Raw genomic sequence first — 12,197 nt, 5'->3', positions numbered from 1 at the left:
TTTCTGAATCAATGCGGCACCACCAGGTTCCCTGAGTGTCAAGTGTCAGCTGTAGTGCTCTTGAGTACCCCTCACTTGGTGCAAAAATCTCTGATATGGAGATATATTAAGCAGGAAATTCCTTCCCCTCAAGGTGCCTACAAAACCTTCCTTGTTTACTAAGTTGCAGGCAAGGCCAAAATAATCAGGACATGATACAAAAGGGCATTTTATTAAATCATGGTTCTGAATCAGATGTTGCTAGATTCTTATTCTCTTAAAATTCTTCAAACCCAGGATTTTATAGCAGGCTTTGCTTCCTTTCTTTGTTTGAAACACACTGTGGTCAATTGACAATTTTAGGCATATTATAGCTATTTTCACAATTCAAGGTTCATGGCCACATACACAAAAAGGTTAGAACACCACTGTGTACAGCCAAGTAATAAGGATGTTATCAAGCACACATACTTATAAAAAAATCAAGGAAACACTTAACTTCATTCTAAGCTGTGATAGAACTAAGTTCATGTGCACTTCCTTACTTCTTTTAAATGTAATGAAAGAACTCCTCCAAAATTAGCTTTGAATAGAGATCTAATTTTGACACATAGGCTGTAATTAGTGACCAATTTCACCACAAGTAATGGTTGCCATTTGAATTTGGCCACAAAAATGTGGTTCAGCGATTATGTATATTGACAGCTTCCCAAATTAGAACCAAAATTCACTGGTCAGAATTTTTGAAGATCTAACTGTTCAACATGGCTGACCTCCAATGTTTATAAGACACAGTGCATGTAAACAGTACTGAAATGATATGCACTAGTTCCGTATTGACATTGGTAAAGATGGATGGCAAATGTGGTTCATTTTGTTTGATCATGTACCATCTAATCTAAATGAAGTGTTCTGCACTCAGTCAAAGTAAGGAAGCAAGTGTCAAGTTTGCAAAACAAATATCAAGTTGATTTTTGGATCTAAAAAAAGGGGTCATGGTCATAACAATTTTTATCCCCAAATATCAGGCCAAGGTTTCTTAATGACAGGGGCCATTTAAAGACATCATGTCCAATTATGCAGTGTTCCCCAACAAAATTTACCTGCAAACAGGTTTTCACAAGCAAGTATCCCACAAACTGTAGCAAGAGGGCCTCCCCCTAAAGCAATTGAAATAAAAACCTGCATGCCCATTTAATACAGTATATGCATATTAATAGTGAAATGCTTTAGTAGCCCCTGAGATATAGAAGCCTTTTTGAACTATTTTCACTTTGACCTCATTCACATAATAAAGAATCAAAACATGACTAGACTATACAGCTCTGCCCGTTGTATCATTTTTGTAGGCAAACATGGATAAATTCTGGAAGCTTTGCCTTGAACTAATCAAGAGGCTTATATAAAACAACAAATCAATGACAGCAACAAAAGATCTAATGGTTTCCCTGTTTATGCTATTCACATTAACTTCAATATACGAATCATGAAGTGAATACTTAATTATAAAATTCTCATGAATAACTAATTAAATTTGATGATAGTGTTTTAAAATTCAGAGAACTTCAAACCATATTTTGAACTATATATATTTAATTATGTTGATGACCATGCAGAGAAGAGACAACACAGCCAGACTGTGTGTTATTTATGTAAATATGCAAAAACCTAAGCTAGAGAGACGCATCACAAATGTCAACGCTCCTCTAGTATTGTATTTTCTCAGTCAAAAAAGAGGCATATAAATTTATGTGCCTGTTGTCTCTAGAATGTTTTTGAATTACCGTAATGCTAAGGTTGAAGTTTTTGCAATACGCCGCAAAAAATAGACGAGCTAATATAACCTGGTGTAAATGTTATATTTACATAAGTATGCAAAATAAGTGATTTTTTTTTGAATTATTTTTACAGCCTGTGCCTTGCATCTTGGGAAAAAAGGTTGATATTGGGAAAAATACAAAATCAGGCCAGAATAGCTAATATAATGGTAAATATACATGTTCAAACGTTTTTAATGCATACATTATGTTGTGAAAAAGTAAGTATAGTTAAGATTTTGTTTATATTTCAAGAAATTCATTGCTTTTTTTATTCATTAGGCCACACCAAATTGATATTTCGTTCCGCGGATTTACCGCTCCTATTTTTTTGAAAATGTAAAAAAAATATTTTTATTTTTTTGTGCGCCCGCACCTTCATTTTGATCGCCAAGCTGATTTTTTTCAGGTAATAATTTATTAAAAGGCTAAAAATAATCAAGTTTAATTTTTCTACGCTAGTTTTCGTGTTTTTGTAAAAAGAATTTACCGATGCGTAGTGTTTTTATACTGTATATCGATCGGTTAAGCATGGGTTTCAATAAATTTAATCAAAATGGCGGCTTGCGGTATAAACAATGTGGCTCGAAATTTGGAAATTAAATCTTATTTTTGACAATAAATATGTTTTGACCATGCTTGAAGTCATTGTTGATCGTCTCATGCACTAAAGGATCATTATTTAAAGCAATCATTATGCAATAAAGCATGTGTATCTGAGACTGGTAGCGATTTTATTGCGTAATTAGTGACTCGTTTTGAATGGAAATCGGACAGGTCAACTTAACTGTAACATGAGTCATTGTTTGGTCCAAATTGATGTATCAAGCTCATTTTTGATCAAATTCTGACAAAAGAACAGTTTTGAACAAATATCTTTTCACAAATAGCGATATAAACACTGGTCTGGATATACCTCAACATAAGTAAGCCTAAGTTTATCACCTTATATTTTGTTTTTATTTGCAACATAATCTGGGATTGTAATGCACTTGTCAATTGTAACCACTGCCCCGCCCACCCCTTGCCCTTGTTCCAGGAGTATACCGGGAACAACAAAGGCAATGGGCTGTGTTTTGACCTTTCAGGTGGCCCATTACCAGCAGTGTGTCCCATGCAGGTCGGGTATTTTACCCGGGTTTTGAGAGACCGGAAGTCAAAGTCCCCGCTATTCCGGACTTGGGGGGGGGGGGGGGGGGGTGGCATATACAATTGGCTGGTGCATAAAAACATCTAAATAATAAAAAAAGTACTCTGAAAAATACCCTTGTTCTTTTTGCATTTCCTGTGACAATAAAAACAAAATTTAGTCTATGTTATATGGAGTCTGATGTTTGATGATGCCTACAAACTGTAAGTGATCATTTTTTACAAATCCAAAATCAATCCTAAGTTATGTCTAAATACAGTTACATAATTATGATGTTAAACTGATTCAGGTAGATTTATATAAGTCGTTTCAAACTTTTTACTAAAAGCAGGGTTATTTACTATTATGAATGATCATATTAAAGTACGTTATAATTATATAAGAAATTAAATTTATCCATATAATGTTTGTACTAAACACAGATGAATAAATAGTATGTTTTCTGACATTTTCCCAATGTCCATTAGAGGTTCAGTTCAAGATGGCATTAAAATGGGTTTTAGGGCAATTATTTTGAACAATCGTTCTTATTTATATTGAATATAAGGAAAAATATATTTTTCACTCTTCGCTCACTTCGGTTTTTATGAAAACTGACAAACTTTTTTTTTTTTTTTTTCGCTCGCTCGCTCCAATTTTTTTTGGCAAAAATCCGAGGAACTAAACATTAATTTGGTGTGGCCTTAACGTAATCTTCATTAATCAAATTGGGAAAAAAATATCAAATTTTTGGAAAAATGGACATTTTTTCACAGGGGGAAACAGCCTTTAAAAGGCAGTAAATTGCACACAAAAAAATCACTGAAAATCCATGGCCAAATGCAAAAATACTAGAACCTTAGAAAGTTTTTTAGGCTTTTCAATGTAAGGGTTGAAAAGTTTTGGCGAAACATGCATGGATCACTGTTAGATTAGATTTCAATGCAATACATGATGTGCTGAGATATTAACATAAATGTGGTTACATGGAAAATTTTAACCATATTTTTTAAGTCTAATAATAAAGGGCTATTATTTGCAAAATACAGTTATCTAACTTGGTTATTCAATTACGTTGGGTGGTTGAATACCATAGTATAAAGTCTCAACAAAATACATCGAGTAGTTGCTGAGATATTATCCTGTGCGTGCTAACATGCAAGACCTTAACCAGAATGTCTAAGTCTCATAATAAAGGGGCAAAAATTATATAATATGAAATATAGAGTTATCTTACTTGATTAAAGAAGAAGGTTAAATGGTTGGGAGCCTGTTTGTAAATTTTCAATGCAATACATGATGTATTCGCTGAGGTATTGACTTAAAAGTGGTTACATGCAAAACCTTAACCAGAATTTTTATGTCAAAAAAAGGGGCCATTATTTGAATTTAATGCAAATTAGAGTTATCTAACTTGGTTCATTAAGTTGAATGGTTGAGTACCATTGTATAAAGTCTCAATGCAATACCTCAAGTAGTTGCTGAGATATTAACCTATGTGTGCTTACACGCAAAACCTTAACCAGAATTTAAAAGGGAATAATAAAGGCCTATTATTTGCATTAAATGCAAACTAGAGTTATCTAACTTGGTTAATTAAGTAGGTTGGATGGTTGAGTACCATTGTATAAAGTCTCAATGCAATACCTCAAGTAGTTGCTGAGATATTAACCTATGTGTGCTTGCACGCAAAACCTTAACCAGAATTTCTAAGTTGAATCATAAAGGGCAATTATTTGAATAAAATGCAAACTAGAGTTATCTAACTTGGTTCATTAAGTAGGTTGGATGGTTGAGTACCATTGTATCAAGTCTCAATGCAATACCTCAAGTAGTTGCTGAGATATTAACCTATGTGTGCTTACACGCAAAACCTTAACCAGAATTTCTATGTCGAATAATAACGGCCTAATTTTTGCATTAAATGCAAACTAGAGTTTTCTAACTTGGTTAATTAAGTAGGTTGGATGGTTGAGTACCATTGTATAAAGTCTCAATGCAATACCTCAAGTAGTTGCTGAGATATTAACCTATGTGTGCTTGCATGCAAAACCTTAACCAGAATTTCTAAGTTAAATAAGAAAGGGCAATTATTTGAATTAAATGCAAACTAGAGTTATCTTACTTGGTTAATTAAGTAGGTTGGATGGTTGAGTACCATTGTATAAAGTCGTAATACAATACCTCTAGTAGTTGCTGAGATATTAACCTATATGTGCTTGCACGCAAAACCTTAACCAGAATTTCTAAGTCGAATAATAAAGGCCTATTTTTTGCATTAAATGCAAACTAGAGTTTTCTAACTTGGTAAATTAAGTAGGTTGGATGGTTGAGTGCCATTGTACAAAGTCTCAATGCAATACCTCAAGTAGTTGCTGAGATATTAACCTATGTGTGCTTGCATGCAAAACCTTAACCAAGGGGTGATGCCAACGCTGACGCCGGACGCCGAGTAGTGGTGTGAGTAGTATAGCTCTCCATGTTCTTCGAATAGTCGAGCTAAAAACAGTTCCCAGCCATCATGATATTTACTGCCTTTTTAAAGTTTAAGCCTATGAAAATGTCAGAAGGAATACGGGAAGAAATGAACCATCTTACCCTCTATTTTGTTCGGACTGTTGCTGGACACAAGAAGGTAGAGATTGATTTCATTCAACTCCTCCTGTAGTTGCTGTAATCTGTTATTCGCCTTCTTCACGATAGTGTGCACGTCTGCAAGGCTCTTCTTATCCGTAGTGACCTCCTTGAGTTTCTCCGCGCCTTCCTTGATCTTCATTTCCTTCCGAATCTCACGTTTAATTGCTTCCTTTGCTTCCTCAATCTCGGCCGTACTGTGAGTGGAGTTAGGCATGGCACCTCCCTGGAAATCACACTATTTAGTTAATCTACATGATTATTGTTATTAAATCTTAGACCAAAGAATAATTATTTTTTAGATTCTCATCCCAGGCAAACTGTCCAGCCCCCACCCCACCACTCCCAAGGAGAAGTGATCCAAATTCAATAAAATAGTGCCATTTGGAAATAAAATGCTTTTTTTAATTTAAAAATAAAATATGCCAACCCATTGTATTCAATTTCTTTCAATCTAGAGGCAAATCTAAAAATAAGTTTCTTTGGCTAGGCATAAAACAGACTGAAAATCTACATAGTGTAGTGTCCAAACATTTTTAAGAGTAATGCACTCTAACACTCTGTTATATTACTTTATGGCACCATAGTACATTAATTGACAGTTAAGTCTGATGTTTTGAATAGATCAAACAAAGTTTTAATTGAAGCTAGTAAACTGAATGAGTTGACAATATTATAACATTTATTATCTAATTTACTACTAAATGTTATTTTCACTACGGGAACAATTAGTAGGGCTGCAAAGTTATAATATGGAAATGAATCAATATTTTGTTTCATAATCATGTAAAAATGCAAATATTGAACATTCAGCCAGGGCAGGGTGCTGCTAATGAGGGACAGGGTGCTAAGTCGCATTGTATCTGGCTATCAAGATTTTGAACATTATGAACTTGGAACAGAAAATAGTAGGAATTGTGTTTAAATTGGGTAAAATAAGGTTTCATCCACCAAATATGTAAAGTTTGTATGCATTTAAAACAAAACAAATGTATTGACAGTTGCATAATTCCGTGAAAGCAAAGGGATGCCCATGCGGGTCTTCATGAGAGCAGGGTGCTACAAAAAGGGTGCAGTACCATTCCATAACTGTTCAGCTAAAACCCTTTCATAACAATACATTGAACATTCTTTTAACATGTAAACATTTAACAAAATTGCTCCCTTAAATGTGTTGTTAAAATTCATCCACTGGTAAAACATCAACTTATCTTAAAATGACATTATAATGAAAATCCTTGAAATTATAAACAAAAATAACATGAAAATGTGAAACAGGTAGGTAGGTTGGTTTCTTTTAAATCTACATTACAACTACTAATATATGTGTGTATTTTTGTAATAAAGTAAGTATTAAACTCATTTATAATATTAATTGATTTACCTGCATCACTGAGTACTTTGACCTATCTTTCATTTCCCTTGTAATCAATCAACTATGCAGCGCAAAGTATATAAGAAAACATCCATGGGAAAATACATTTCATAAACACTGAATTTTAAGTACATGTAACTCAGTTATGATAATATATCTGCCAAAGAAAATATAAACTGTAAAGATTGCAAATTAAGATGTGGTCAACTATGAATAATGCTCCTTAACACCCGATATCCCCTTTTCCTCTGATTTCCATATCATGTTTTTGAAGTTTATAACATAATCCAACCGCAGAAAAATAAAGTTGGTAAAACCACGAATACACTGCAAATAAAAAGTTTGAACTTTAAAGGCAATATATACTGGCACAGAAAGGTTAAGTTGCCCGAATAAGATAGTTGTTTAATTATGACCTAGAGATGTGCTCTGATTTCATGCTGAACACCTCAATTTTACCTTTTAACTTTCATTATTACATCATGATTAAGGTTCCTATTTTCAGATTTGCTTAAGATCATATAGATGTTTTTACAAGACTAGCTTCTTTATAATGCCAGTATATAATTATGAACTAGGTTTCATGTTGGTTTGAAAATCTTTAAAAAATTACAAAATTGTTCAAAAAGGTAAGGTTTATATAAACAACTAAAAGGTTAGGTTTTACATATATATATATCCAAATTCGTTCTTAAAGGTTAGGTTTATCTTTTAAATATACAAACTTGTTCTAAAACATTAGAATTATCTTTTAAACATACAAAATTGTTCTAAAAGGTTAGTTTTATATATAAAAAAATACAAAAATGTTGACTTGTTCATGATAATGCCATGCAAAATATATTGTAGGTTTAGAGATCAAGTGGGTAGATTTTCAGTCCAGGATAATAGAATATCCAATAGAAAATTAACAACCCTATCAAATATGGACATGCGAATGTCCTTATAATTAAGCGTTTATGGTAAAATATGCTTACTACATGTACAATTTAATATTATTTATTTTCATAGTGTGTACATAAGAAACTAAAAGATGGTTGTCTTTCTCAATTCATTATAAAACAAAATCTACAGAGAAGCGAGGTTTTAAAATTGAAGCCTCATGTTGAACATAAAATCAGGGGTTCTAACAGATGATAATTGTCAATCTTGGTAAAACCTGAACTTAACAACCCCTGTAGAATCGATTTGGCATTGCCTAATATAAAATCCAGTAGCAATTCCAGAACTCTAATTTAATTATTTTAATGTGATTGCTGTTTATTTTCGCCCAAGTTTTTTTTGCCTTAATTATCTTGAATACAGTTTCAATTTATACTCTCATTCCAAATAAATAATAGTACAGAAAATGGAGCCCTCAACAAGCGTACAACAATATACCATAAGTTCAAGATGTTCAATTGAATATATAACAGTGTGTGTATACCACGTGATAAATTAAATCATAAATGCTACGTCGGAAGGTAATATTTTGATATGAAAAAATACTTTAAACAAAGATAACTTCACTATTTCTTCACCATTTTAAATGAAACATAGCGCAGTCTACGCCGCTTACGAAGCCCCACCTTCGGTCTTTTACCAAAATTTGATTGCGAGTTTAGTTTCTTAAAACACTAAGTCTTCGATAAACCTTTTCACAATACTGCCATCTGACGGAGCACTGTCAAAACATTATTTTTGAAACAGGTTTGTCAAAGTGTTTGATGAAACTAATGACCTCATCAAATTTCAGATATAAAACAAGTGCGGGGCTCTTTGGTGTTGTAAATGTAAAGTTATCTTTGATTTAAGTCTTCATTTTAAGCAAATTTTTGCCTTCCGACGTTGCATATATGACGTAATTTATCACGTGGTATACCGTACACACACTGATATAACAAATGCCAGAAACTAAATAAGAATTAAAATAGAGAAAGTGTCATTTTTCAAGCATAACTGTTGTTTTTTTAAAATATAATAAAAAAAGTGAATTAAGTAAAGGTTTGACAAATAATGGCCCATTACTTCACAGTTATTTAAGCAACCTGACTGCTGATCAAAATAATTATGCCATAATGATTGTAGCCAAATTTGGTGAAAATTGGATAAGAAATGCTCACGACAAATTTGGCAATTCATTAGGGCCATAGCTCTGGAAATAATTGTGCATAATCTGCTTTTGATCAAACTAAGTCAAAATAGAATGCCTATAAACATTACTGCTTATTACCATGATCGTTTGATGTCAGCCATAGTTAGCAGCCAACATAAATATAAGCAGACACTTCTAATCATGGCGTAATAATGCACTGCGGCACTTAGTATAACTGTTTAAAATGCATTAAACAGCGCCAATAATGGGAAAATAATACAAATACTTTATAACTGCCATTTTTAAAGCCATATCTTACAAGTACAAACAAACTTTTGTTTCAACATCAAGTGTTCTATTTCGTTTTTGACAAATCTTGCACCGGAAAGAATGCAAAAATGCAACATGCACTTCCTGAAAATAAAGTATTGAAAACAATTCTTACAGAACTATATGCCTATAAAATACAACACCCATTCCATCCAGAAGTGCTAAAAATGAATTTCAAAAACGACCATGTCCAAGACTATACCAGGTATCATAGAAAATTACTTCATCTTTTGTTACAAATAACGTTTTTCTAACAAATATCAACCTGTCCTATCTAATTGTATTTTTAGAATATTTTTTGTCTGTTCAACCTATTTTTTAAAAAGAACTGTCAGACATCAAAATCTTATTAAAATGGATTAAAACTATTGAATCTGAAAAATTTACAACAGGAATGTTAAAAAATGTGACAAAGTGAAAGAGAATGCTCTTGCATCTGAATTCTTTTTCGTATACTCGGTACATTCCAAACTGGCAATAAGGAAGGGGTGCATCCACAATTACGTTTAATATAATGGTGACATAAACCATTTAGTCAACCAATAAAGCTAGTCAAAGAGGCCCATTGTCAAGCTAGTATCACTCAAAAACAAACCATGACATCATGCTATGTAAAATATTAGATATAAATTTTCTTGGACATGGTTTTCTACAGGCCATTTCAGGTAGAGAGTGGAAACTACATCATCACTTCACACAGGGAGACTGCTTGTAAAGACTGGAGAAACCTTGTACTGATTTACAAGTCAATGGCTTTACAAATTATACTGTTTTTGTCAAACAAAATCATTAATATTTCACTTTCCCTCAGTTAATATTATGAAAAATTTCAGATTGAATTTTCAATATAAAGCATTAAAACAATTTTACATGCAGACAATATATCATGAGTACCAGTCATGGAAATATTCATTTTTTATATGTTGCAAATTAGACAATATTTCTCAAGTCTTGATAAAGCAACTATGATTGATCCCACCTCCTTGCCGGACCCTGAGAATCGCCGTTTGGCATTCTTCAACATTTTCTCATGCTGCGGATTCTTCCTGCTTTTAGCGGACATACTGCTAAAACAAGCATGCAGAAAAGATGGGTAAAATGAAGCCTTTTCTACACTAAAGTTCTAATAATAAACAACACTCAGAAGATACATGTCATCATCATACGGTAATCATTAAGTCTATTACTTCCAGACTTCTTCAAATTTCGACCGCTGGATATCTGATGGGAAATGCTGACTCAGACCGAAATTATTAAGCTGTTTATAATGCACAGTTTTAATTTTAATCTATTTATCTTAAGAATAAGGTACTCCATCAATACGCCAATCAAGATTAATTAGGTAATGTGACACAAGAAAACAAAGCATTATGAAGTATCTGAGATAATTTCAACTCTTGGTTACATGAATAGTTATTGATGGAACTTGCACTTTCCTGTGGATGGTGAAGTTCGACAGGGCATCTTGTGTTATTACATTTACTAAGGCCTAAATTGGTAAGTGACATTGGGTTTAGTGTCTGGTATCAACTTTTCATAAAATGCATATGTTCATTTGTCTGTACATCTGTCTTAACCACTGCCCTGTCTCGAAATGCAATACCAATAACTCCACTAGAAAGCAATGTTTCAATGGCAGGATTATGACTTAATTTGTTATAGCGGTCAACAATATAGATGCAAAATTTGAAGTTGGCGACCCAATTTTTATTCAGTCTGATTAACTTGCTTTGAAAGAAACTTGCATGAGCTGAGTTATGTGATTGACCTATTCAGCCGTTGTATTATTAATGAATTTGTCAAAAGATCTTAAATTCCTGAACTTGACAAAGTTCTAGGTACAATCGTTAGGCCTTTGTAAAGCATTATCAGCAGAAGTCAAAGCAAATTCTGCACACAAAATCAAATGAATTATAAAACTGATACACACACCTACAGTTACACATTGTACGGGTAATAAAATGAACTTACCTGATAATAGGCGTAATCGGAGGTGCCTGTTTCAGTCGCCATGTTTGTCAAGTTTTGAAGAATTTCGGGGGAAACAGAGGCTGGTTTCAGGGAGTGGGAACTTCAAGTATACATTGTGTATGTTGGGATTTAACGGCAATACATCAAAATCTACTGCAAATTAATTAGAAAGTCAGAAACAATAGATTTTTATACGAAAATAACTCAATTTGGTGGGCTCGTAGTTTTTGATGACATTGGGTACATCACGTGAACATTGCTAAGACCAATGGATGCAAGCGAAACAAATGAGGATATTGCTTGTTGTGTTGAGTGCCATGATTGGTTTATTTTACTGACGTAAATCCAAAATACGGCTTCCCGGTATTTTGTCCCAAGTTGTCAATCAATGTAGTCTCGATTACCGGCCCTTATCACGATGTACTGTTCGAATTAAATGTTTTCCAGTCCATTATGTAAACGATTATAATTCCACATACTCATTTAAAAATAGTGTTTGTTCAAACATAATATTTATATTATATAAATTTATGACATATATATTTGATATCTTTGTTAGCATCAAATGGTAGGATTAAAATTTGTCTTGAAATAATCAAAGATTCACCATTCAATGGTAAAACACAGAGGGAGAAGCCCGGAGAACTGTTATTTATAATATCTTATAGAATGAACTATGTAACAATTTTTTTTCAATTTACCTATATTTGTGTAATTAATTGAAATTTACTATTTACAGTTTGTTAATATGAAAAGAAGAAAAAAATAAATAACAGAATTCAGAAATAATATACGTGTATCAGTTTAGTATTATCAATGCAATTTATTGTGGTAACAAGTGAAATAACGTCCATTTTTAATTAATTTGAATCAGAATATATATTTTTA

General features: G+C 32.8%; 1 protein-coding gene across 4 annotated transcripts in view; it reads right to left on the bottom strand.

Moving 5' to 3' along the window:
- The window catches only part of LOC128223866 (serine/threonine-protein kinase N2-like), a 32,752-nt gene extending 21,190 nt beyond the window's left edge, over window positions 1-11,562 (bottom strand). Inside the window, exons 1-3 of one of the 4 annotated variants that reach the window (XM_052933303.1) lie at window positions 11,310-11,562; window positions 10,318-10,405; window positions 5,524-5,785 (exon numbers count right to left, since the gene is read on the bottom strand). In XM_052933303.1, the coding sequence (XP_052789263.1) occupies window positions 5,524-5,785; window positions 10,318-10,401 (346 nt within the window). In that variant the 5' untranslated portion in view covers window positions 10,402-10,405; window positions 11,310-11,562. Of the gene's footprint in view, window positions 1-5,523; window positions 5,786-6,943; window positions 7,127-10,317; window positions 10,406-11,309 lie in introns of those variants that run through there. The other 3 variants (XM_052933304.1, XM_052933305.1, XM_052933307.1) reach the window with 3 other exon arrangements.
- Between the last annotated feature and the right edge of the window lie 635 nt (window positions 11,563-12,197).

Source organism: Mya arenaria, chromosome 17 (assembly GCF_026914265.1).
Source record: "Mya arenaria isolate MELC-2E11 chromosome 17, ASM2691426v1".
Taxonomy (NCBI): Eukaryota; Metazoa; Mollusca; class Bivalvia; order Myida; family Myidae; genus Mya; species Mya arenaria.
This window is presented reverse-complemented; position numbering and strand designations above follow the sequence as displayed.